The sequence below is a fragment of the Pectinophora gossypiella genome, chromosome Z, assembly GCF_024362695.1.
Source record: "Pectinophora gossypiella chromosome Z, ilPecGoss1.1, whole genome shotgun sequence".
NCBI lineage: Eukaryota > Metazoa > Arthropoda > Insecta > Lepidoptera > Gelechiidae > Pectinophora > Pectinophora gossypiella.
Window position 1 is genome coordinate 9,734,875 of NC_065433.1, and position 24,656 is coordinate 9,759,530.

A 24,656-nucleotide genomic window follows, 5' to 3' on the forward strand; every position below is an offset into this window, starting at 1 on the left:
ACAAGACGATTGATTGTTAATTATCATGTCTTAAATTATTTATTGAGTGATTCGTCGGGTGTACTGCCTGCCTGACTACGTAGACACTAACTTGACAGGTCTAAGTACCTGAATAGTAACATTAAGTAAATTACGCATGCGTTCATGGACCATCAGCCACTCACGGTCATACCATACCCGAAGTCAGACGTCATTTCAATGTGTGTTTAGGTGTGAAAGGAATTGCTAAACATAATTATACATAATATCGCGTCATATTATATTTGCTCATTATTATTTTGACTTCGTAACACGAAACTTGTAAAGCGAAACATACCTACAACGTACGTAAGTTTATTTGTATTTTGACCATAGAGGTTAAAGAGGGAGCTAAAATAGCCTAGCCAAACTTATTGTAACACTAAAAGTGGTAGTACATACATACATACACAAACTCACGCCGATTTCCCACCGGGGTAAGCAGAGACTATGGAATTTCATTTTCTTTGATCCTGACACTTCTCTTGCTTCCTATACATTCATTAACGTTTCATACACGCACGCCAGTTAAGAGTAGATCGTACTGAACTGAAGTAGAAACTCTGTCTATAATCTTTTCACGCTTAACCGCTGGGCCGATTTGGATGAAAATTGACACATAAATAGATAGATACCCAGCGATAGACATGGGATATACTTTTCTAGGATGTACTTAGAGCATGTGCAAGAGAGGGACGTATTGCAATTTGAGTTATAAAAGTCAGAGTAGAAGTTGCGGACGGTAAGCAAGTTTACAAGTATTTGAAAAACTAGTACGCTATGAAACTAGTAGTAGTGACTCACTTGTAACTACTGTTATGAACTAAACAATTTACTGTTTCCATGTGTGTCACTGATTCGTGCGCTATAATAGACCGTTTCATCAACAATTAAAAGACAGAATGAAAGTGGATTAATGAAAGTAGTTCTTTGTATGCGGTGAGTGACGACGTGTGGTGTACTGGTGCACCGTCGGAAGTCAACGACCTACCGGCCATTGTTAATTAACAAGCATATAATTAGTACATAATGTCCGACGTATTTTTGAGTTGGACAAAAAACATATGAACTATGTATTTGTATCGGAATATGTAAAATTGTTTTTACTATTTAAATATATGTCTCATTCAGCTCTTACTGGTACATCGTGTTACTGGTACATTCAGGTACATCGTGACACAAATGGGGAGCGCTGAAGGTTATCACACGATAAGAAACATACATAAATAAACTCACGCCCCTAATCCCTAATGGAGTGGGTAGAGCCACAAGTGATATGATAGTATTGTCACAGGTAACAAAACCTATCGGGCATAATATTAGAATGGTACCAATCCCTCTGTCGGTTTTTGCGACATGCCTGAGAAGATATGATAAAAAACTAGTGCCCAAGGGCCTTAGCTAGCAAACGATTACGAAAAACGACAGTGTAATCTAAAAAATAAAGAATATAATATAATATCCAATGATTACAATGTCGTTTTTCGTAATCGTTTACAACTTTTCTAAGACCCCAGGTTCAGATAAAATTATGCACATCTAGTTGGAGAAAGGTAGCACGGAGTGTAAGCGATAAGAAAAGAAAACTTCTAAAGGAAAGAAAACTTCAACCCGTCGTATCCTCAAATAATAAAATTTATGAGCGATCGAAAGGACGAGTTGGTGTAATAAACAGCGCAGCCGATAATGATCGTTATGTGGTCTGTCCTAGACAAACGAAAGAATGGCATCCATTGTACTATATGTTATAAGAAAAAGAAGGCATTCGCCAGGCAGGTAGCGGAGCGCTTTAATGTCAGTGTGTTGTCTGGGGGCTCGGCCCCGCGCCGCCGCCGGCATAGTGGACCGGTAACCGGTCGGAATTGTCGCACCCACAGTCGACTTAACCCTCAAACATGAATGAAATTAATTCCTACATCGCATTATCACAGTTCCCACACATTTCGCAACACATGCTAATGTTGACAAGGCATTTTATACCTACGCAGATAACACCTTAAAGAAATAAGAGCATGCATAGAATTTAGGTCGAACAATATAATTGGCTTGGGGAACGATTTATTTGAGTGCTTAACATAGTAATTATTAAGAGGTACTTATACAGAAATTAGGTTTAATGTCACAAAATTAACATCACAAAAATTTACAAACTAAATTCGGCTGCGTATAAAAATAAAGTGTAAACTTTAGGCAGTATCCAAGAAATACAGAGTTTATTTAACAGAATAAAATTAAAATATATTTTCAGTGTGATACGTCGACTGTATAACTACGTAAAAGCTCTATACGTCCGTATGTCTGTACGTCAGTATTGAAATTACGCGTGTCACGTTACGTATTCCTGAAAAAAGTGTTAGAATTATGACTTAAACACTTACCGAAGTGAAGTCGGTGTGGCTGCGACGCTGGCGGGCTAGTGGCTGCCAACGTTGTAGGTTATGGTGAGCGGGGAGCACGTGGTGAGTGCCAGGGCAAGCTTCGCACGTCCGTACGTCCGCCTGGCGCGCCGGCGTTATAAAAATGGTTCGTCCGCGCGCGTACTGCGTGTACTACTGCCGCGCGCCGCCGCGCCGGCAACTCTTGCTGCGATTGCGTCAGCGTCACCCAGCCCACGACGGACCGTTTTGGTTACGGAAAGCGGTGCTTCTTTACATTACTCGCCCGTCAATAACACATTCTACACTACTACCTATAAACCCACCTATCTACTACAAACTATACTTTAGATTATATGTCGTGCCGCTCGTGATTCAGCTGCTAGGTAGATAATAATTTCCGAACTAAGTATGACCATAAACTTCAGAATTGTGTCAGGTTCAAGATATTATAATTAGATGATGTCGTTTAATGTATAGGCAGATATAACAAACGCCCGTAGTACCCTACCTATCTACCTTCTGAGTGGATGCAGATGCAGTGGCCCGAAGACAACTTGTAGCCAGCAGCCAGACATGGCACTTTTTTTCACCTGACTTATTATAGGTGTGTATAACTACATGGCCGGACAAATGGGGAGCGCTGAGAGTTCTCGCTCCTAAGAAGGATTTGAGGAACATAAAGGTAGTTTGGTTACAGTTATCAGTTAACTTTGATTTGTTGACATATACGTCGTTATAGTAACGACATAGTTCGGCACAAGTGTGACTCAATCAAGTAAATTCTATTTATATACTTGTAGCGGATTTTTTAATGTAAATATGGATGTGTAAGGAAAAACGAACATAAGGAAATAAACTAAAGGAACTTCGCGCGCTCTGTGCTTCAGTGAACATGTAAAACTGTAGTTAGGTCGCTGTAATAGGTATATCTTCTAAATGCATGATTTATGCTAGTAGAACAATAGCAATCCCTACCCGTCTGAGAGAAGCTTTATTGAACTAAGTATTTAATTTTATCACCATTTTAAAACTATATTATAAACATTATCTACCCAATGTGACGAGCTAATAATACATAATAAATACCTACCAAAAAGATAAATAAATCTATTTACGCCAACGAGATAAATACTGCCGCAAAAATATTGTACTTAGAGAAGTTATGCGACTAAACAAGACATAATTATAAAGAAATGATAAAGACCAATAAATAAGCTAATAAAATATAACGATTACCACATAAAGCTGCGGTTGATCGCAAATATACCTACTATCTAATACTTAGGTCATTCCACACCGTAACAGAAAGCGCCTGCGCTGAAACATGCTCAGACATTGCGTCATCCAAATAACGACTGCAGAGAAAAGTCTCGCGAATTATCTGACGTAACTTTTCACATCACAGCTTCGTAAACGTCCCATCTTCTATCGTGTGGGCTGTGAAGTGGATTACCAACCTCATCAACTAGATCGTGAGCCTAACGCTCAGCCACTGGATGATAGATCGTTAAAACCTCTGTGTCATTAATGTCATTATTGACTATTAGGTACACCAAATCACTTGAAGGAGGTACTACACGGAACTTAATATACTTACTTACGGATATTTGTACTACATGGATTATACAGGGTGTTAGTGACATCGTAACAAAAACTTTGAGGGATGATTGAGACCATGATTCCGAGTTGATAAAAAGTAGAATTTTCCGTCGCAAAAGTTGCGAACTGAAAATAATTAAAACAAAAATTTTCATGAATTTTCCAACTGAAAATGCCACTTGATATCAACTCAGAATCATGGTCTGAACTATCCCTATCAGTATTCGTTACGGCGTCACTAACACCCATACCTATTTGTATGGCTACCTGTATGTACTTGTACGGGGTGTCAGTGACGACGGAAAATTCTACTTGATATTAACTCAGAATCATGGTCTGAATCATCCCCCTCAGTATTCGTTACGATGTCACTAACTCCCTGTATAATAATAAATAATTGAGTATTGAGGTCAAGTGAATGAGCAGGAAAGTGGTGGTGTTATCTGTATTATGCGCTCTATTCAGATGCGATTTTACTATCATATCCTAATATCACACCCCACCATACAACAGCAACATGTAAGTATACTTCTGTCTTCGTCGCACTGCGCTGTATCTAATCTGTATTTCTGTCCTGTTCTGCACCATGCTAGACCGCAAATAGTATACCAATTAAAATAGGTAGGGAGCTATCATAACTATTATTCACTAATAATAATAAATTATATTAATTAGAGTTCCAATAATAATTTATTGGGGACAATAGAGGGTTTTCAAGCAATAATAGATTTCAGACAATAACCCCAAGAAGCTAGAGGTTATAAAGCCCTTTACATATCATGTGTCTAATCGGGATTACTAGTTTTCGACATTGGGTTCGCATGAACAGCTACTAAGTAAGAGTTATCTAATACAAAACGGTTACCTTTTCGAAAGTCAAACTATAATTCAGCGAAAATTAAAATTTTTTCCGTCCGTTTTGATATAATGGTAAATCGATTATTTTGATTATCAAAGTTCTCAAAAAGTGAATGTGACCTCAGTAATTTAGGATCTTTAGGTATGTTATCGTTTGTTAGAGACATCACCTTGATTTTCGGAAAGAGCAGGAAAAATCTCTAAACTTAAAAAAAAACTCCCGGAAAAGATTAAGGACGATTAAATGACTCGATTAAATGACATAGTTACAAACTAGGCGAAATGATATCTAGTCATTTTGCTATACATGTGCTTATAATTTAATACAAAACGGTTACCTATTCGAAGATAGGCCACACTTGCAAACTTACACTCCCCTCCACAAAACGATAGAATGTTTTAAAATACACGTATTCGAAGTTTGTAAACATTACTTAGTTAATCAATTTTCATTTCTTTGCTGATATAAAGATTAGGTAGGTACAGTCAATAAAACCATCAAAAGACTTTCTCGATTTAATTTTCTCTTTGCGAGTTTCCCTAAGCATGGGTGAATGCTATGAAAACATAAAAACACAATAAAAACTAATTGTAAGTAAGTACTTACTTATAATTGATTTTTATGTATTAGTTGTGGTAATTATAAAATAATGTTTCTTAAAAGCTGTAATATCACGAGAGCGATTGCCAAATAAATGCAAAACTCTATCTCGAAATCGTGAAACTAATATCTCCAGGTAAAAGAAGTGTCACCGCACCAGCTTATGTACCAGTCATCATCATCATCATCAATTTAAGAGCCACGCTCTTGTCGGTGTAGCATTTTCCATGCTACTTTTTTAGGGAAAAATAGGGCAGTGGTTTCCCTTTTGCCCCGCAGTACTCTGTCTGACGCGAGTGGTGTGACGGCCAGAGTAGTTTATTTCAAAGCCATACTAGGACTCCTGTGCTCCGCCTCTGAATAGTACTGACAGTTACTGCTGCCCTCTGTCATCTCACATATCATGTAGGAGTGTACTGTAAAATACTCGTATTATTGACGACTAACGTATATTCAAGGCCTTCAAACATTTTAGTCACTGGAGTAACCTTGACTAGACTTTTGCGAATTATGATATGAGTCTTGGCACACCGGCTGGCCTAGTAGTCAATGCCTGAACGCTTTTACCTGAGGTGAGTCTTCAGCGTTTCTCATTTGATTAGTCATATAGTGAGTGTAGAGATGACGCTTCGCATTGTCCTTCATTATGCGCACTGCTAAGGAGTAGAATTCTCTGCCGTCTTCTGTATTTCCGAATGCATATAACCCGGGTGCTTTCAAGGCCAGAGGTGAACAGGGACATTCTGGGCCAGCTCGCACCATAATACCTTCGGGCAAGTCTGGGGCCAAGACCAAACACATCAAAGGTAAAAAAATGAGGATACAATACAGCTCAATTATCGCACCACACCGCGCAACTACGCGGTCGGCGTTGAAGCGATTTTTAGGCTGCGTTTCCATTGACGCGGAGCTGTGCGGAGATGAACGGAGATGTTCAGGAATCGACCAATTACCGAGAGGGAGAGAGTGACAGAGCGTCTTCGTTTTTCGCTCTCTTGAACGCTGTGATTGGTCAAATCCGCACATCCGCCCATCTCCGCGTCAATGGAAACCCCGCTGTCGTCGTGGAGCGCCGCTGAACCGCGCGGCAAGGCGAAGTTCGTGTGTTAGACATCAATATATTACATGCAAGTCAATGCGAAATAAGAACCGCTTTACCGCCAACCGCGCCTGTGCGCGGTTTCGTGTGATAATCGCCAAGATGTTCTTTTTCCTATGCACGATGATGTACATACCTCTTGATGATGTATTAGAGTTCGCTACTCCTTGGCAATCGGCCAATAGTAATTTACTCAAATAACTTTGACCTACTCAAACGCTGTTTCGTTTTGCAATTCATTAAAATGCGTTAGTTACCGCTGCTATACCTTCTATTATTACTACTTAGAGCTTCTAAGAAATGTTAATGGTAACAGGCTCGCCTCCTATTATTACATGGTACTTAAACATAGCTAGCGAGCGAGCATTGGGGGTACACACCTATGTCTAAACCCTTCGGGAGGTATTCGCGACATAACATAGCTATGGTATGTCATGTGAACTTGTCATAGAATAAGACATAATATAACTCCCGGCAAACTTCTTGAGCATCGAGTGTCGTAGTGGGGGTAAGTTCGCGCACGTACACTTCCGTGCAAAAAAATGAACTTTTGATTATTTTCTTAACTTCCTTAAAAAAACAATAATAATAATATAATAATATTATTTAATTATGCAAATAAAACTAAACTTATATTATTATAGATTATTAAAACTTATATTATATTATTATATTTCATAAAAAACTAATCGTCAGGTAAGTATGATATTCCTTCCATGAGGTTGAAACCAGCAATACCAGAGCTAGTGCTAGGTTTTGGATCTGTAGACATAGACCTCGTGCTAGTAACTAATTCTTAAACTTAAACAAATGAGCAATAACAAAAAAAACTAACAAAAGAGCAATAACAAAAACGTGACAGTTTTACTGCACGCAAGTGCATTCGGGAGTCAAAGGGACGAAGACAGAGTGCGCGGGGGAAGTCTCGACTGATCTACCAATAGCCGGTCGATGCGGGACTCACCCGCCCCCGCGCCTCGTACCGCACCACCAAAGAGATCTAAAATTCGGTTGTGCGCAGTCAAGGTCGATGCTCAAGAAGTTTGCCGGGACCTATATACCACGTGTACAACGGTAACTCTCATCTCTCCACCAGCGGCTGAGCTAGGTACTTCACCCCCTCTCGGTCTTACTTTAGTCTTCAATTGTAGGGGCGTGAGACGTCACACACAGAGTTGCGCGTGTACGACAACGTCATTGTGTAGTGTCCGAAAATTACCTTTTTTGTATGAAGTGTCCGGGGTGTGCTTATGTGTAAGTAATGAAAAGACCTTGGACAGAATTTCGCTTGCATAGTACAAGATTATATACGTATACATAGCATAACACACTAACACGTATGCAAATCAAGCACAGAGTTCTTAGTAGGTGATGATTGATGATGATGAGATGTTAACTTAAACCTAAAACAAAAATACATTCGATATCCTGTACCATAAAAAGACGAGCAGTAGCGTACAACGATGATGATGCTGATGATGCGTGAATGATGCTGCTGATGTATTTCTGCTGTTTTAGATATCCTAACCCTAATCTTGTCTTTACTTCTTTTGGTGTGTGAATGTGGTCCTGTAGTTTATACAGGTCTGCATTTATACATTTACAATATCACACGCTGATCACCTAGTGGGCTTTATACACCCGATCCCAAGATGTTATCGTAGGGCTAGTTGGTAACACAGATACTCACATAAATAACATACACACTCAGCGCTCTTAGACACACATCTATCTGCATCTATATGAACAGTACGTACAATGTTTTTATTTTAATAGCACGGAGTCTGTTGCTGATAATTGATTTGTTTAAGTTTTTTGTATAATTTTTTAGGGGTCTGGCTGAAAATCGGCGTCGTATTGTCCCTCATGTGTACCCTTTTTAGTTTTAAGTCTTACATTTCATATATGTTCAAATTTTAATATTAACAAATTTATGTATCGTCTTAAACCTAAATAAAGATTCTATCTATCTACTTATCTAATAAATGGGTCGTGTACTAGGTTTAAGATAAATTATGAAATGTCGATTAAGTACTAAATAAAGACAGATCTAAAACTACCGAAAAACATTTTCATTTTTCTATTGAACTTATTTATGAATTTTACAAGATGAATGTAAGTAATAATAAGTCCGACATTGAATCACGTTTTTCTATGACGTCACTGTGTGCTTTTCCATATAAAAAGTAACTGATTTACTAGTTGGAAACTTGTTACAATTGTTGTGCCTTGTATATCGTCCAGTGAAATGCATTATTCCAACCTTGTGATTGAATTCAAGGTTACATTTTGGACAAGTTCATGGTCTGATGAGGAATGTAAGGTCAGTGCCCGCCGTCCAACATTCTGATGCAACATTTTGCATCATTTGCAGATTCTATATCTGACATAATCATTCTATTTACGTTCCCACTACTGGACACAGATTACCTCATGTTCTGGGGGGCGTAAGCACTTATATCGCTTTGGGTAGTTTGGTAAGTAGGTTCCTTTTTCTTCTCTCATGTGAGTTGTGCGATCAATGACCGACCTCATCAACCCCTTATACGTACTTAAATAGTAGCCAGGACTGATACCTTAACGTGCCCTCCGAAGCACGGATCATCTTACTTTCAGATAATCGGGTGATCAGCTTGCAATGACAATGACGACCTCCGTGGTCCAGTGGTTGAGTGTTGGGCTCACGATCCGGAGGTCCCGGGTTTGAATCCCGGAGCTACCCGGTAGTAGTAACCGGGACTAACGGCTTAACGTGCCTTTCGAAGCACGGATCATCGAACAATCAGGTGGTAAGACTGTAATGTCCTAACCAAACTAGAGATCACAAAGTATTTTTTGCGATATGTCCCCACCGGGATTCGAACCAGGTACCTCCAAATCGTGAGCTAAATACACAACCGCCTTATGACTACTTTGCTGCACTCCAGGTTAGTGGTATAACAACACCCACTGTCAAAATTCCTATTTATTACAATAAAATTACTTTATGGAATGTATGGATGGATATAACTGAACTTGGTAGATATACAAAACAGACAGGGCAGTTTATAAAAGTTTATTTTTACTATTTTTCTTAGTTACAATAATTCATTTTATTTTGAACACCGGAATCACAGTAAGCGATGGTATTAATAATAATAATGCATTAGTACAAAAAGGTATGTAAGTAGATATTATCATCTGTATTAAATATTAATTGGATTCGGTAAGAACCTATTCCTACGTCAAATTACAAATGATAATCGTTTTATTTATTGTTTCATATAAAAAAAAAATGTACTCGAGAGCAATTTCACTGACGAAAACGCGCGAAACCAAAAATGTACCTAATGAAGTTCTAATAACACCTGCGTTTGCATTTTCTCTTCCTGGGGATGCCAGGACCACAGTTGCGGCAGGTCATGCAGCACGGGATGTCGTACTCTTCACACTGAATCAGCTTGCAGCTGTGCATCGCTGGCTTCGGCTTCGCGGGAGCACGAGGTGTCACCAACTCCACCTACCGAGATGGAGAGTCATACATAAACAGCCTATACAGGGTGTTGATGTCACTAACACTCTGTTTAAGTCCCACGTCTGCTGGGCACAGGCCTCCGGTCAAGTAGTCAACGCCTCTTATGGCAAATCTACTAAGTTAAGTAAAAAAAAGTCAAAGGGCGTATACTCCACAATGCTGCTTCGGGTTGAGTCAGAGGCGGAATGGAATGGAAATCAAATAACAATATCCGATGTGAGACCGATCTAGTTTGAATAGGATACTGTCCGTTGTGCGAATAAGAAGATTCTGTGCTAAAAAGGCACGTTAAGCTGTTACACTTGCTATTTATGCAAGAGCCATGGTAGTCCTTATGCGGCTCAATGATAATCCTGACACCACGTCACCGAACCACACCACGGACACTTCATACAAACAACCTCGTTTTAGGCAGACATCACACATTGACGTTGTCGTACGATAAGATTGAAGACTAAATTATGTCTGGAGTGAAGTTAACCTAGCTCACCCGCTGGGAGCGGAGAGTTGCCGTTCTATACGTAGTGTTATTCCTTATTCTACGACCGAACGAAGAAGAGGTTATACAAATTCTTACCTCAATATTACCAGTGCGGTTAGGCTCATCAGTTTGCTTCCCGATCTTCAATATGAACACATCCTTGTCCGGGTGCAGTAACTTCTGCGCCTGCACACCTCTCGGGGCGTCTTTGGGCGTGACGTTGCAGATATTGCACAGTGTGTCGTGTCCTTCTTTCTTGCAGTACACTAGTTCAGAGTTCAGCGCTGTTCTGTTGCTAAGCCCCTCACAGAGGTCGTCAGGAATCTGTCAAGGTCACACATAACTAACTATCCGTCCGCTAATTTGGCCGCGTAGATTTTTGTTATAGATGTAGCTTAGCGCTCATGAATAATGCATCTATCTACTGACAAAAGAATTTTCAAAATCGGTCCAGTACTTTAAATAGGAGATTACTTCCTACAAACAAACTTACAAAATTTACCTCTTTGTATTAGATTTCCTTACTACCTTTCTTTCCGCTGTTTTGACTAAATAAATTAAGTAAGTATTATATCTACCTACACGCTAAGTCCGTGCTTAAAAAGTATCCTACGAATAGTCGTACGTAAGCAAGATACTGGTAATTTTATACGAGTACTTATTGTGACATTCCAATCCAAACGTATTTAGCAGTGTCATTGTATCTTTCACTAAGTATATCGACCATATCGACAAACATTAGTAAGTTTAGGTAGTTGGCTACCTGTAATAAGGCTTTCAAAGTTTACAACTAAGTACCTATTAGGCGCAAAGTACAACACCAAATTAAGTATGATTTTTTTATGCATTTTCTTTTTAGTAATGACTTGATGAAAAAGTACTCGACGGAATACTAAAGGCAGTGTGTGGTGGTGACTCGATAGGGTGCGGGGGAAGTTGTAAATATTCTTGGAAAATAAGATTTTCAGTAATGAAATGACCTACTATTTGCCTACAATATTAACAGCAGGTAGGTTTGACGCACATAGAGTTGAAATTTCGCTTTCATACATACAATAATACTTTATTGCATAGAATACAAATGAGACAAAAGTACAAATGGCGACCTTTGTCTAAGGTAGCGATCTCTTCCAGGCAACCTATGACCATGTCATAGATTATATCCTTTCTTTTTTTTCTTCCCGGGTCTGTGTGCAGTAAGCATTAGAGACATTTGCAATCTTAGCTTCGGCGACCTTCGGCAAGTGATTGCCCGTGTTACCTATCTAAGTAGGTAGATACATTGCGAGTGTTCTGACGAAATAGATCAACAATTTGTGATCATACTGTCACTTGGAGCGTAAACGAGAGGTGACATTAACTCCAGGCGCTTTCGTTTGTAACCACCACTTGCTCAACGGCGAATTTCTAAACGAATTATTGAATTTACTTTACTAAATCTGACTTCACAATATTGGTTATAATCAAGTTTATGAGGGGCGAGTGTAGCCACAGGTTAGCAAATAGTAGATGTTGGAGCTCGGTGGCGATTGTTGAAGTTAAGCAACTTTCGCAAAGGCCGGTCATAGGATGGGTGACCACAAAAAAAAGTTTTCATCTCGAGCTCCTCCGTGCTTCGGAAGGCACATTAAGCCGTTGGTCCCGGCTGCATTAGCAGTCGTTAATAACCACCAATCCGCACTGGACCCGCGTGGTGGTTTAAGGCCCGATCTCCCTATCCATATTCATAGGGAAGGCCCGTGCCCCAGCAGTGGAGACGTTAATGGGCTGGTGATGATGATGAGATGTTAATAGCTAACAGTGGTCAAGTAAAAAACGGACTTGCAAGCTTCGTTTACCAGCTTGCGCAGTGACACCACCACGTTGGCGACATTAGTTAATCTTAGAGGCATTCGGGCGAGGCGGCGGTTGTATTGACAACTTTACTTAAGTAATACGATACAATAAACAATAATAATAACAATAATTCTACATAACATAAATTACGCCTATATACGTCCCACTGCTGGGCACAGGCGTCCCCTCAATCAACCTGAGGGGGTATGGAGCATACTCCACCACGCTGCTCCAATGCGGGTTGGTGGAGGTGTTTTAACGGCTAATAGCCGGGACCAACGGATTAACGTGCCCTCGTCCTCGTCCCCATCGGGAATCGAACCCGGACCTCCAGATCGTGAGCCTAACGCTCTAACCAGTAGACCACGGAGGCTGTCAAACAAACAAAAAACAATAATACTACGAAAATTGCGGCTGTTAGAGGCTGTCAAATAAGAAACAGTCATTAAATTACCGAACGATAGGCGTATTTTCAGTAAGTATGTTCAGTTTTTATGTCCTGTTTCTTCAATAAGTTACTTATTTTAATAGCCAACAGGCTAGTTTCCAATAAGTCAAATCACGTTATTTGTTACCAAACGTCAAAACACGAAATTACTATGGAATTTGTATGAAAAAGTACACTGTGACGTCATAGAAAAACGCGACGTTTTCTTGTTTAAAATTGATAAATAAGTTACTTAAATAGAAAAAAGAAAATGCTTTTTCTATTTAAGTAACTTATTTATGATTTTTTTCGGTTCAAACACGACGAAGTTATCCCCGAACAAACATTAAAAAAATATGTATATATACGGTCGAATTGAGAACCTCCTCCTTTCTTGAAGTCGGTAAAAAAGAAAATGTTTTTCGTTAGTTTTAGATTTGTCAAAATTTAGTAATCAGAATTTCATAATTTATATTGAACTTAGTACACGACCCTAGTAGGCTAACTAGTTCAAAAGCTTCAAACTGTTTGTGACCTTAGAATAGCTTACATAATAGATTTTTTTTGACGTGACTTATTGTAGATTTGCCGCAGATGGCATTAACTACTTGGCCAGACAAATGGGGAGCGCTGAAGGCTCTCACCCGGTACAACGTTTAAGACAACAGGCCTGAGGGTGCCCAGTTGGGCGCAAACGTTGGGTCAGCGCGTCGTCTGAGAGGAAAAATATTTGAAAAAAATAATCGCGCTGACTGAGGGAAACCGTCGACCACGCTGGCGGGGTCGGTATCGGGGTCCTGAAGTGTTTGGTGTCGCGAGCTGATTGGCCACCTCTTTGGCTAGAGTAATCGGGTCGTCGGGATCGTATATTACGTCCTTCGTACATCGGGTACGCGTTAGTAGTCATAAGAGCAATTACGGTAGCGTTACTTACTTGGAAGTCAAGACTATTGCCAGTGTCGGCTCCGCGAGTTATGCCGCAGTCTTCAGAGCAGACAGACCGTTCATCTTCGCAGGTACATTCCTGCTGCAACTTCATCTGTGATGGAGTCAGCTTTGGAGGCTTTGACGTGCTTTTAGGTACCCGGATCTTTATCTGGTAACAAGGATTCGTAACAAAAGTGTTCAGTCAATTCTTTATTGAATCGACGAATAAAATGAGCACAATAGGCGGCCCTATTGCTAAGCAGCAATTTCTGCCAGGCAATCTGAGGGTGAAAGAAGTGTTGTGCTATTATAGAGTGCATCAGCTTTTGCAAAGTAGAACATGACTTCCTGGAAATTGATGCATGCTCTCGTGTGCTTATTACAATACGCCAGTGAAAGTACATAAAGTGTGGAGGGGGTTAACCTGGATCTATTGACAATGTCCTGGATGGGCTTCGTAGGTAGGCAGGATCAAAAAGTACCTACTAAGTGTCGACTACTGACTGTGTGTGAACGTAGAAGTCGACTGAAACGTGGTTCACTTATTTATTGATGGGTTGGTTACACTACTTATTACTTCATTTTAACCCGCACGTGAACAGTCCAGTGATCCATATACGGGTCATGACGGACTAGCTCCATACGTCCGTGATCCATATATGGATCACTAAGAAACGATCAGGTACGCACTAAGGGCGAGTGCTCCACTTGGATCCCGGGTAACTTAGCAAAGGTTTGTTTGATGAATGTTACTGTCCACCTGTTTGAAGGCTGAAGTGACTGAAGGTTTAGCAAAAATATTCAAATAATCAAAAATATCTGCTTATTCAGCTTAGGACGTATAAAAAATTAAGTCGTATGCGGGACTTACAAGGAAGTCAAAACATTTTGTATGGGGACGCGTCAATGTGTTAGACTGTTTTTTGAAATTGCTAAATGTGTATTAAGTATGTCTTCATTTTAGATCTTAACATTTTAGATTTAAAGGTTCAGCCTACTTATTAGTCGTAAGATATTCAATAGGTACCTACTTAACTCACATACCTACAGCGGAAAGTGGTGGCAGTAGTTTCATGGATGCAAGTCTATTTACAATCAACTTCAGATATTTCTATAACGATAAGTACACGGTACTTAAGTACAAGGATGTTTTCATTTGAACAAATCCACATCAAGGACTGGAATTCATTATTACCAATTTTTTGCTGAAACTAAAACTGAAAATCGTCTTCTAAGTACATTATTAAAAATTGCTGTTCGTTTGTCCCGCTAAACTCGAGAACGGCTGGGTGTATTTGACTGATTTTGGTTTTGAAATGCTTGTCGTAGTCCAGGGTATAAATCGTGAGAAAATATGGAATAGAGTGATACGAAGTTCACGGGGTTTTAGTGGCCAATAAGTATGATGTTGTGCCTGTCTATTATCCAATTAGTTTTTATCTGCTACTCAATATCATCAAGAAATTGATAGTGATATTTCACCTCATTTCCATTAAACATGGCACCAATTTCCTCGTATGGTTTCTTTGGCTTTTTACTTGGTGTTTTCTTTTGTGTCCCTGTCGAGACATTGTCCGCCATGCTGCCTGCTTACCTACTGAATTAAACTACCATACAGGTACTGAAGCGTGTAATCGATAAAAACCCGGTAATTTTGCTAATAAAATAACGAAAGCTAAATGTATTCAATTCGATTCGATTCTTGTTGTACGCTCATGAAATTTAGATTGTGACACAAAAGAAGTCGCGAAATGATAAGTCTATGAAATAAGTAAAAGAGGTCAAATCCAAGAAAAAATATGGTTTTCTCAAGTTTTTATTATCAGTCTATGGTGATGGCGCAGAAAGAAACATTTTGATCGTAGCACATCGACAAACCCGTTATACTATTAACTACTTGCGTTGCGTTTGCAGCCAAAATTCGATTTGTTGCCTGATTTCTCTGAACGAATTGTTGAATTTATCGATAGTTATTTTATCGACAAATTGGTACTACCACAATGTGACGTCTCACACCTTCCCGCTCCGCGCAATGTAGCCTGTGTCTTGTGTAGACTGCGTTCCAACGGGGTATTGCTACATCACCTAACCTCGTAATTAGCAATATCTAAGTACCTATAGCAATATCTAAATAACTGAGGAGCTCGGTGGCGCAGCGGTTAACGCGCTCGGTCTGCGATTGTTGAAGTAAAGCAACTTTCGCAAAGGCCGGTCATTGGATGGGTGACCACAAAAAAAGTTTTCATCTCGAGCTCCTCCGTGCTTCGGAAGGTACGTTAAGCCGTTGGTCCCGGCTGCATTAGCAGTCGTTAAGGCCCGATCTCCCTATCCATCCATAGAGAAGGCCCGTGCCCCAGCAGTGGGGATGTTAATGGGCTGATGATGAAGTACCTATAACGCTTGACAATAAAGGGCTAGAATTCTGGAACCTTCTGATGTCCGGTGAGTTTCATGCTGCTTATCGTAAACAGCATGAACATCACAGCTACTGCTGATTTGGTTCGCCGCTACTTGTTTTCACCAAACTTAGTCACCAAAGGGCTCTGTCACAAAACTAATTTTTAGGGAATCAACCAGAGTCCTATAAGTTCTAAAGACGAAAACACAAACCTCTTATTTTAATTTTATTAAGTAAGTAAGTAAGTAGTAAGTATTCCTGTTCCAATACATAATTTGTAAAATTTTTACACAGAAGAATAAGGTACGGTTTTTGGGTGCAGGTTTAAACCGTTTAGTCCCGGTTTAGAGGTTCTCCGGGACTTTCCCTACTTCTTCTTTCGCCTTAATTTTGTACAACAGCAGTCGCACTCCGGTTCACATTGCGTTTCTCGGGTATCCACGCGGTACGGCTCGGGCTTGGTAGGAAACTTTGGTGTCACTAGTTCAAGCTCCATTCTGCAGCGCCGTTCGCGATTAAGTCCCACCTTCGCTACCTAGACATATGAAACATTTAAAATAAATGATTCTTTAAGGCGTGATTTATAGATTATTAGTACATATTAAGCGGCGTAAAACACAGGCGACGAGCAGGCGCGCTACCGCTTCAAAATGTTTACATATTAAGTACTTATATTAAAAGCGAGGCGTTGTAAATAAACGTTAGATACACAACCGTTTTATAGCAGGATTGCCCTTCGCTGCCAGCAACCGTCTGTGCCTTACGTTCCTCGTAATTTCTCACCCTAAGATTTCTAAGTTACAAAATAATACAATAATTGTACAATGCTACAGTAACAGCACAATGGAGCAAGATTTCAAGGCTTACCTTTAGGACAAATACATCTTTCCCGGGATGCAGTACTGCTTGCGTTTTTTCAGGCTCAGGAACATCGGTAGGTATCAAACTGCAGAGGTAGGGGCAGGGCCCTTGTCTCGGCTTTATTGGCGGGGGCGGGGGATACGGCACAGGCTGAGGTGGTGGCGGTACTCTTTGCCTAGTTGTCATTTTCTGACTTCACTACAAAAAAATTTACGGAACGAAAAATTTTGGTAGGAGGACGAAGATAATTCCAATGAAGCAATCACAGAAACCAGAAGACTATAATGTCATTTTAGAAAAATCTGAACGATTGACAGATGCTATAATATTTATGGATGAAGATAGTTTTTAATAGGTTTAGAAGCTTTAGAAGAATATTTTGAGCCTAAGTTCGAGAGGTCCGCGCATAGAGCAACATGGACCTCCGCGGGGTCCGCGCCACGATATTACGCTCCCAGAAAAAGAACTGACACTATATATTGCATCGAACCTGCATATTATTTTTCATTTTAATATTATCGATTAAAAGAATCGATATTTAATTGACGCAGTTGGTACAGGGTAAACAGGTATTACCCACCCACCGCACCACCGGTTTTGTTGGGTATATCACCTAGTAATTTATAAAGGGATTGAGGTGCATTTTATACGGATTTAGGTAGGTAGCTGTACATTTTTCTGTTCTAGATGAAGTATCGGTCTATTCCACAAAGTTCAACTATATGTTCAACCAGTTGAACCGAGTCATAGGTAAAACTTAATAACTTCTTTATTGTTAGCGTCAGAACCCCTGGATCAAGTGCGAAACAAGTGCGAAGTTCAATACCTTTTTGGGTGAATCTCAAAATTTCAAGTTTGGTGGCGAAATTTCATATTATTTTTTCGTGAAAAATTGGGTTCCGACATGAAAAAGATCCAAAAGGATCCTCGGTTCCGACAAGAAAAAGTTCAATTCCCAATTTTCCCAATTTTTCACGAAAAAATTATATGACAGTTCGCCACCAAACTTGACACATTTTGATATTCACCCTTTTGATACTATTTGGTACCTACATTAAATTATCCTCCATACTTTCCCATTTCCATTACCTACTAATGAAACCAAAACTCGCATAGGTACGGTCACGAGCATTAATATGTATTATACACTTTGGTACCATGTCACATTAACTTTTTTGACAAATTGAACTGTAAGCTACTGTAAGTCTCACAAATGTCAAATATGTTAGTGCGACAGTCCTAAAGTGGGTACATTATATTGCTCATGACTGTACTTATCATAAAATAATATTTTAGACAAGTAGGTACGTAGAATACAGGTTTAATGAAGTTTTTCATTACGTAACGCACAAATACTAGGTATATACAAAACTAGACAATGAGGAATTTCCAAAACCGTTCCCCAAAAAAATATAGATGGCGCTATTCAGATTTAACGTGAACCTATTTTCTCATTACTCTGGTACATAATTATTCAAAAATATAATCTAATGGCAGAGGCATATACTTATATATACTTACATAAAAATAATTGTTGCTTGATACATGCATCAGATACGTATAGAATTATGTTGCTACCTATATTGCTTCTCTTTATTTGATCAGAATAATAATGGGTGGAAGATGTGTCGAGACTGCGAAAGACCCACGATTCCACCAGGGGTATCGCTAGGTTCCGAAATGCGTGTAACAAGGGGTGTAATAAGGGTACCCAAAAACAAAGATAAAATATGCATGTCTTGTTCATGAAATTAGACGGTTCTGTATTTGACATGAGACACATGTTTTGGGATGTGTATACACTCAGCGGGATCCCCTGTCTGGGAGACATAAGAGTGATGCAGAGAATTAGATCTGAATTTGTTCTACTGAATTATCCTGAAAACAGAATTTGTTCCGTTAAAAAAACGGAAATACAAAGTTTTCTAACCGACCTCCAGCCAGCGGGATATTTCCCAAAGTTAAGTCTGATGAAGTATAAATTGGTATTAACTTTTAGATCTGTATTTATTCTGTTCAACAAAACAAAAAAAAAATACTTCTGACGTCCTTACTTCAGCTACAATCAAGCTGCAATGAAACCTCCAGTCAGCGGACTTTTTCTCTCAATGACATTCTTTTGTAACTTTTACACTAAGATAATAAAAATTAACCTATTTACGACTATAATTTCACTTAAATTACCTATTCGTACATCTAGTGCTTAAATTAAGAAGTATAGAATTTGAAAGATATTATGTGGGTAGAATATAAAAAAAAAACTGTGAGAGAAAAAGTCCGCTGACTGGAGGTTTCATTGCAGCTTGATTGTAGCCGAAGTAAGGACGTCAGAAGTATTTTTTTTGTTTTGTTGAACAGAATAAATACAGATCTAAAAGTTAATATCAATTTTTAGTTCATCAGACTTAACTTTGGAAAATATCCCGCTGGCTGGAGGTCGGTTAGAAAACTTTGTATTTCCGTTTTTTTAACGGAACAAATTCTGTTTTCAGGATAATTCAGTAGAACAAATTCAGATCTAATTCTCTGCATCACTCTTATGTCTCCCAGACAGGGGATCCCGCTGAGTGTAGACACATTGTTTTGGGGAACGTCGCCTGGAAGTCCCCATTACAATGAAACATTTGGCTTTCTTATAAATATATCTTTATTATTGCTTAATAATTTTATCAATCTCTTACGGCGTAGTTATTCATTTTGGCTGAATCTGGCGCAGGTATATTAAATGGACTTTATAGAAGTGCATATTTCTTAGCAAACAGGACCCTTGCCGATAAAATGTTAAATGTCAATTTCATTCATATACTTCTACTGAATTTTATTAAGACGTTCTTTGAACTTCGACCAAAACATTTTTTGCAGATTGCTGAAGACTATTTAATGGATCATTAATATTATATTTTTTGGATCGCAATTTAACACCGTGGATACTGAGTGTCAATTTTTAGTCAAAAGTGGCGGAATCAATATGTATCAAATTCAAATAGGGTAGCATGTTATGATTTTGATAAGTAGTTACTTACTGTCTTATTTATTTACTTAGATTTCACCGCGCTCTTTAATTGCCTACCTGCTTTCAGTAAAATAACTACCTACTGCAACTCCACTGAAAGGTAATATTGGGGGAACTAGGGTTTAAGTTATTTAGATATGGTTAGGGTTTGGTTATCGGTCAGTTAACAGCAGACGCTTTTGCAGCATCTCGTTCTGCAGGGGCCCACCGAGCGGCAGCGGCGCGGGGGGCAGGGGAAGCAGTTGCTGCAGCCCGGGAGGCTGCGGCAGCGAGCGACGGGACAGTCTCTTGATCGATTTAAACACGGAGATATCGCTTTGCGGTGAGGTCTTATCTTTGGATAGCTGCGAATCCTACGTGGACGCCTGTATCCCACAGGGCACGGTTTTAAACAGGGCATGCTTTTGCAAGGTTTATCAGCGCAGCAGGGCGAGGGCCCGCACGGTACGGGCCCGCACGGCCGACAGCGCGATGGCGGCGAGCAGTACCGCGGCGGGCACGGCCTGCCGCACGGAGGCGGGTACCGACAAGGATTCCCACTGCACGCTGGCCTACAGCACTTCCTACATCTTATACGACACGGTATGGGCCCACAAGGCATCACACCGCACGGCCTTTGACATGCTTTTCTGCAGCATTTTGGTTTGCTTGGTGCCGGGCGGCACATGACCAATCTACATCTTGATGGTGGACAGACGGATGGATAGCACGCTACTGTATAAGGTGCGCAGGGACCACATGGGGAAGAGCGACACGGCGGTGGTGTCCATTCCAACATTAGTTCATTCTTCGCAAGAGGCGCCCCGGTCATTCTTCGAATAACTAACTCGAAAACCCCTCTGCGAGGATTTGTACATTGTGAGACCTTAACGGCGGCGTTGTCCTGTTGGGACGCCGCTAAAACGCAACCAGGACCTTGGCATGGATTATTACCGTGTACTGGACAGGGTTCTCTCGGTCCTATTTTTATATGGGACACTGTAGCCATTAAGTCTCCTCTTACAGGTCCATTCGGGCATGGCGGCGGAGGTACAATGCAAACAGATCTTCCGGGACAGGTTGTTAGCGTACAGGCTGAACTTTTTGTTGATTTACTAGATTGAACTTCGGTGTTCATTTGGACTGTTCGTGGTGGTTTCCAGGGCGTCTTGTTGCTACCAGCACTTGATTTGATAGCTGGCGGCTTTGGTTGTCCTTGCTTTTGTTTTGCTGCATCTTGATTTCCCATTCCCCGGAACTTTTCAAAAAAGAATACATCTTGATTGCGATATTGCGAACCACTTCTTGTACAGGACGCATTTGAAGCCGACCAACAAGAATTGGTTTCAGGAGTAGCAGATGCAGTAGGAACTTGTATGCACTTGTTAATGGACGCGGTAGCTTGAGTGCCCCAACTGCGTAAACTCTCTGCGACATCCCATAATGTCATGTAGACCGTCGTTTCCTTTCCAAAAAAGTTTTCTTTCTTATCACAATCGTTAATAGCCTCGACACGATGTCCCAATACGTAATCGACAGTATCAGAAAAGCTCACACTACGTCTTTTTGATCTTAATGTACTTAGTGAAGTTAACGAACATGTGCTAGAATCTGGTAAATCTTCCATGAACATCCTTATGTACTCCCTCACCAAGCCCTGGTCCTGGTATCCTGTTTGCGGCTTTTGTTGGACACTAAGCTTCTTCACTTGCTGCTTCGTCAATTCTTGATAATACGGCAATCTCGGCAGTGCACCTACGACCAGTTGATGATGCTTAATTTTTGAAATGGATTAGGTGATTTATGTAATGACTTTATAAGGAGCTTAAAAGGGGTGAAATAGTAAATAAAATATTTATGTACGGTACACATAAATTTAATATTTAAAAACAAATAAAGGACAGGGAACAACAATAAGTTAAAATTAATATATGGAGAGGCTGGTACATAGATATTAAGGTCTGTGAATGGGTGCGTTACAACAACCAAGACAACAAGCAACACACTGTGCTGTGCGCGTATCTTTGACTGGGACCACTTTCTCTTCTGTCATAACGGGTGTTATGAACTGATATTCGAGCTTCGACCTTCGCCCTGGCATTTCTATGGTCTTGCCAACGCGAAGCTTTATAACTTTCTTGGAAAAGTCATATACGACGCCAGGGTAATCCTCGGAAGTGGTTGGGATCAGTTGACCGGGGTCTTCTCTGGACATGTCTCCGATACCATCAGAATTGAAGTTAAAATGCGCTCGTTGCTTGTGATTCATGCCACAGGTGTCCGAGGGCATTTGGAATACGATCTTGTTCCCCGGCGGGCAGCAATCTGTACAATTTGGTGAGGGTCAGGCTATGATAACAATTATCAAAGCACATTATATATAAATAGTTACCTAGCAGCTTTAATGGTTAGTTACTACTCGATGTGATTATTATATAGGTATTTAATAAGTAATATTTAAGTAATGTAAATAGGATAACTGTGGATTTGGTTTTTGTGTGCCCTTATCGTCTTTTATGTCTCTTTATTCTAGGCCTTCCCCCACAACATGTACATTCATCAGACTGCAATCTTGTATTCACTTTCTGAACGGGTTGTTTCTTATTGGGCCCTGTAGGCGTCACGAGCTCTAGTTCTAATTTGACCTTTCTGTCGCCTTGCATGGCCGTTTTTGCCACCTTCAGTACAAAAGCATCACGATTAGGAAGTTCTTGGTGCTTCGTATCACCACGAGCGATTCCAGCTTGCTGGCCGTGTTTTGAAGACTGAGTGCAACCTTCTGTTGTACAAGTGAATTGTGTGTCGGCTAACTGTGAGCCTTTACAACAAGTGGCTTCGGAAGGCAGAGCCAAACTTATTTGATTCTTTCCGCAGGGTGGTTTACAAGGACCATCATGTCCTTCCTCTTTCTTTTTCACATAGGGGCGTTGAATTGCACAATGCGTTTGACTTATTTTCTTTATTACAGCTGAAGCAACGGGTACTTTGATCTTAAGCTCGTTGCCAGACAGGTTCGTTCCTATTTCTTCGTATAGTTTACTGCGACCTGGCCATCAACAAATTGTAATTCTTTTACCCACAGTCGTCACTATAGAAGTTTTGGTCCAAATGTAGGTACCTACTACTAACAAGGGAATAATTGGGGAATGATAAAGACATGGCGTATTTTGCACCTAATTAACATGAATTAACTGAATTAATCGATTGATAAGGACAAGTAAAACCGATCCGTCAGAACAAACTTAAATTAGGTATTAAGTTTGATTTAACGGGTCTCTTTACGTGAAAATGCTAACCTTTTGGTACATGTAGACAATATGGGTCCGTATTTCTACAAGCTAAGGGTGGTTTTATTTGGGGTTTGGGGCCCGTACAGTAGCATGGATCATCTGGTTCTTCACACGGCATACTGTTGTATGGATCTTGATCTGAAAGCACAAAAAATGTTTTGTTATTTGATTCTTTTTATCTATAATCATACGTTAAAAATAGTATTGTCGCACCTGGTGGGCAAACGCCGAATCCTCCTCGTCGTCCTCCTGCAGTACATGGCGGGCCGCTGCCACCTCCCCCGCGAGTACCGTGACCCAAACCGCACACGCATGGGTCATCTATACTCTGCATCTCTCTTGGTGGGTTGCATGAGCGATCATTAATAGAGGTAATAGCGCCAGCTCCTAAAGTAACCATGGCTCCGGTGCCCTGGAATCTTGTCACAATCAATTTACCAAAACAAGATATACGGAGGAACATAATAATTTCACCTGTCTCCGCACCATCCTGCCCTACAAGTCGGAAAGAATCTTTAAGGGCTTGGAAACTGACAGCAGTGGGATCTTCCAGGTATTTGTTTCTCGCTTGCACGAATTCTTTCGTCATATCTATAGTCGCATCTCCCATAAGAATTTTTGTGGGCAGGCATCCGCATGGCAGCGATTTAAAAACTGTTACTTGTATAGGGAACTTCGACATCGCTGCGGAAATATCTCCTTCACTTAAGGAGAACAGACAGGACTTGCCGCTGTTAAAGGTCTTCACGAACGGCCCTCCACTTTTTCCGACGCATGCTGCCGGATCGTCGTCACATATCTCGAGAGGATCCACAGAAGGACATGACACATTCACACATGTCCTGAAGTCCTTGTCCGAAAAACATGGGCTTTTCGACAATATTATTTTATCGATCAATACCTCCAAGAGGAAGAGACTGTCATTATCCTTTGGCATCGCTGGGTAGGTGAGGGGATGGGAATTTTATACTTTGAATTTTTTTTGTTACGATTTCATAAACATTCTTGAATTTTGACAATTTCCAAACAAAAGAATGATTATAAGATCATAGAGTTGAAAATTGACAAGTGACTTTAAATCTTCTAAACCTACTATTTTTACAGTAAGGAGATGATTTAAATAAAGGAACGCGGCTCTGTGGATAGTTTGGAACCTCCGTTCTACTCTAGGTTCTACCAATATAGACGGCAATACGGCCATCACGTTGGTGCAGATAGCTTGGTGAAGCGTGGAAACATAGTTCATTTTGCAATGAACCAATTGCGATGGAACGTTCATTCATCGGAGGTAGACAGATATGGATTTCATCAGACAATGATCGAAGGCAAAAGTCACTAGGTCTGGGAAGTTGGAAGTGATCCCCTAGAATAATCGGT

The 24,656-nt window shown here is 40.2% G+C and overlaps 4 protein-coding genes across 4 annotated transcripts in view; all 4 read right to left on the bottom strand.

Moving 5' to 3' along the window:
- Positions 1-2,556, bottom strand: part of LOC126379856 (proton-coupled amino acid transporter-like protein pathetic) — a 34,929-nt gene extending 32,373 nt beyond the window's left edge. Inside the window, exon 1 of the mRNA XM_050028813.1 lies at positions 2,397-2,556. The gene's annotated coding sequence lies outside the window, so the exon portion shown is untranslated. The remainder of the gene's footprint in view (positions 1-2,396) is intronic.
- Positions 2,557-9,890: 7,334 nt separating this feature from the next.
- On the bottom strand, positions 9,891-15,319 carry LOC126380274 (uncharacterized). The gene is made up of 4 exons (XM_050029555.1): positions 15,221-15,319; positions 13,746-13,907; positions 10,645-10,872; positions 9,891-10,052 (listed from the first exon to the last, which is right to left on the bottom strand). Exons 1-4 carry the CDS (start codon positions 15,317-15,319, stop codon positions 9,891-9,893), a joined length of 651 nt encoding a protein of 216 aa, XP_049885512.1.
- A 1,184-nt stretch (positions 15,320-16,503) lies between these two features.
- On the bottom strand, positions 16,504-17,217 carry LOC126379867 (uncharacterized). The gene is made up of 2 exons (XM_050028838.1): positions 17,004-17,217; positions 16,504-16,671 (listed from the first exon to the last, which is right to left on the bottom strand). Exons 1-2 carry the CDS (start codon positions 17,181-17,183, stop codon positions 16,504-16,506), a joined length of 348 nt encoding a protein of 115 aa, XP_049884795.1. The 5' UTR covers positions 17,184-17,217.
- A 2,956-nt stretch (positions 17,218-20,173) lies between these two features.
- LOC126380275 (uncharacterized) lies at positions 20,174-24,216 on the bottom strand. Its single transcript, XM_050029556.1, has 3 exons — positions 23,493-24,216; positions 23,286-23,417; positions 20,174-21,744 (listed from the first exon to the last, which is right to left on the bottom strand). The coding sequence occupies exons 1-3, from the start codon at positions 24,214-24,216 to the stop codon at positions 20,174-20,176; spliced, it is 2,427 nt and encodes an 808-aa protein (XP_049885513.1).
- Between the last annotated feature and the right edge of the window lie 440 nt (positions 24,217-24,656).

Coding starts and splice junctions, on each gene's coding strand:
- LOC126380274 (XM_050029555.1), bottom strand. CDS start 15,319: ATGGCGGACAATGTCTCGACAGGGACACAAAAGAAAACACCAAGTAAA. Junction 13,908..15,220: donor CCATGTTTAATGGAAATGAG/GTGAAATATCAC, acceptor CCTTGTTACCAG/ATAAAGATCCGGGTACCTAA. Junction 10,053..10,644: donor ACCGCACTGGTAATATTGAG/GTAAGAATTTGT, acceptor CCATCTCGGTAG/GTGGAGTTGGTGACACCTCG.
- LOC126379867 (XM_050028838.1), bottom strand. CDS start 17,183: ATGACAACTAGGCAAAGAGTACCGCCACCACCTCAGCCTGTGCCGTAT. Junction 16,672..17,003: donor AAGATGTATTTGTCCTAAAG/GTAAGCCTTGAA, acceptor TCATATGTCTAG/GTAGCGAAGGTGGGACTTAA.
- LOC126380275 (XM_050029556.1), bottom strand. CDS start 24,216: ATGCCAAAGGATAATGACAGTCTCTTCCTCTTGGAGGTATTGATCGAT. Junction 23,418..23,492: donor ATTCGGCGTTTGCCCACCAG/GTGCGACAATAC, acceptor TTGTGCTTTCAG/ATCAAGATCCATACAACAGT. Junction 21,745..23,285: donor TTGTCTACATGTACCAAAAG/GTTAGCATTTTC, acceptor AACTGGTCGTAG/GTGCACTGCCGAGATTGCCG.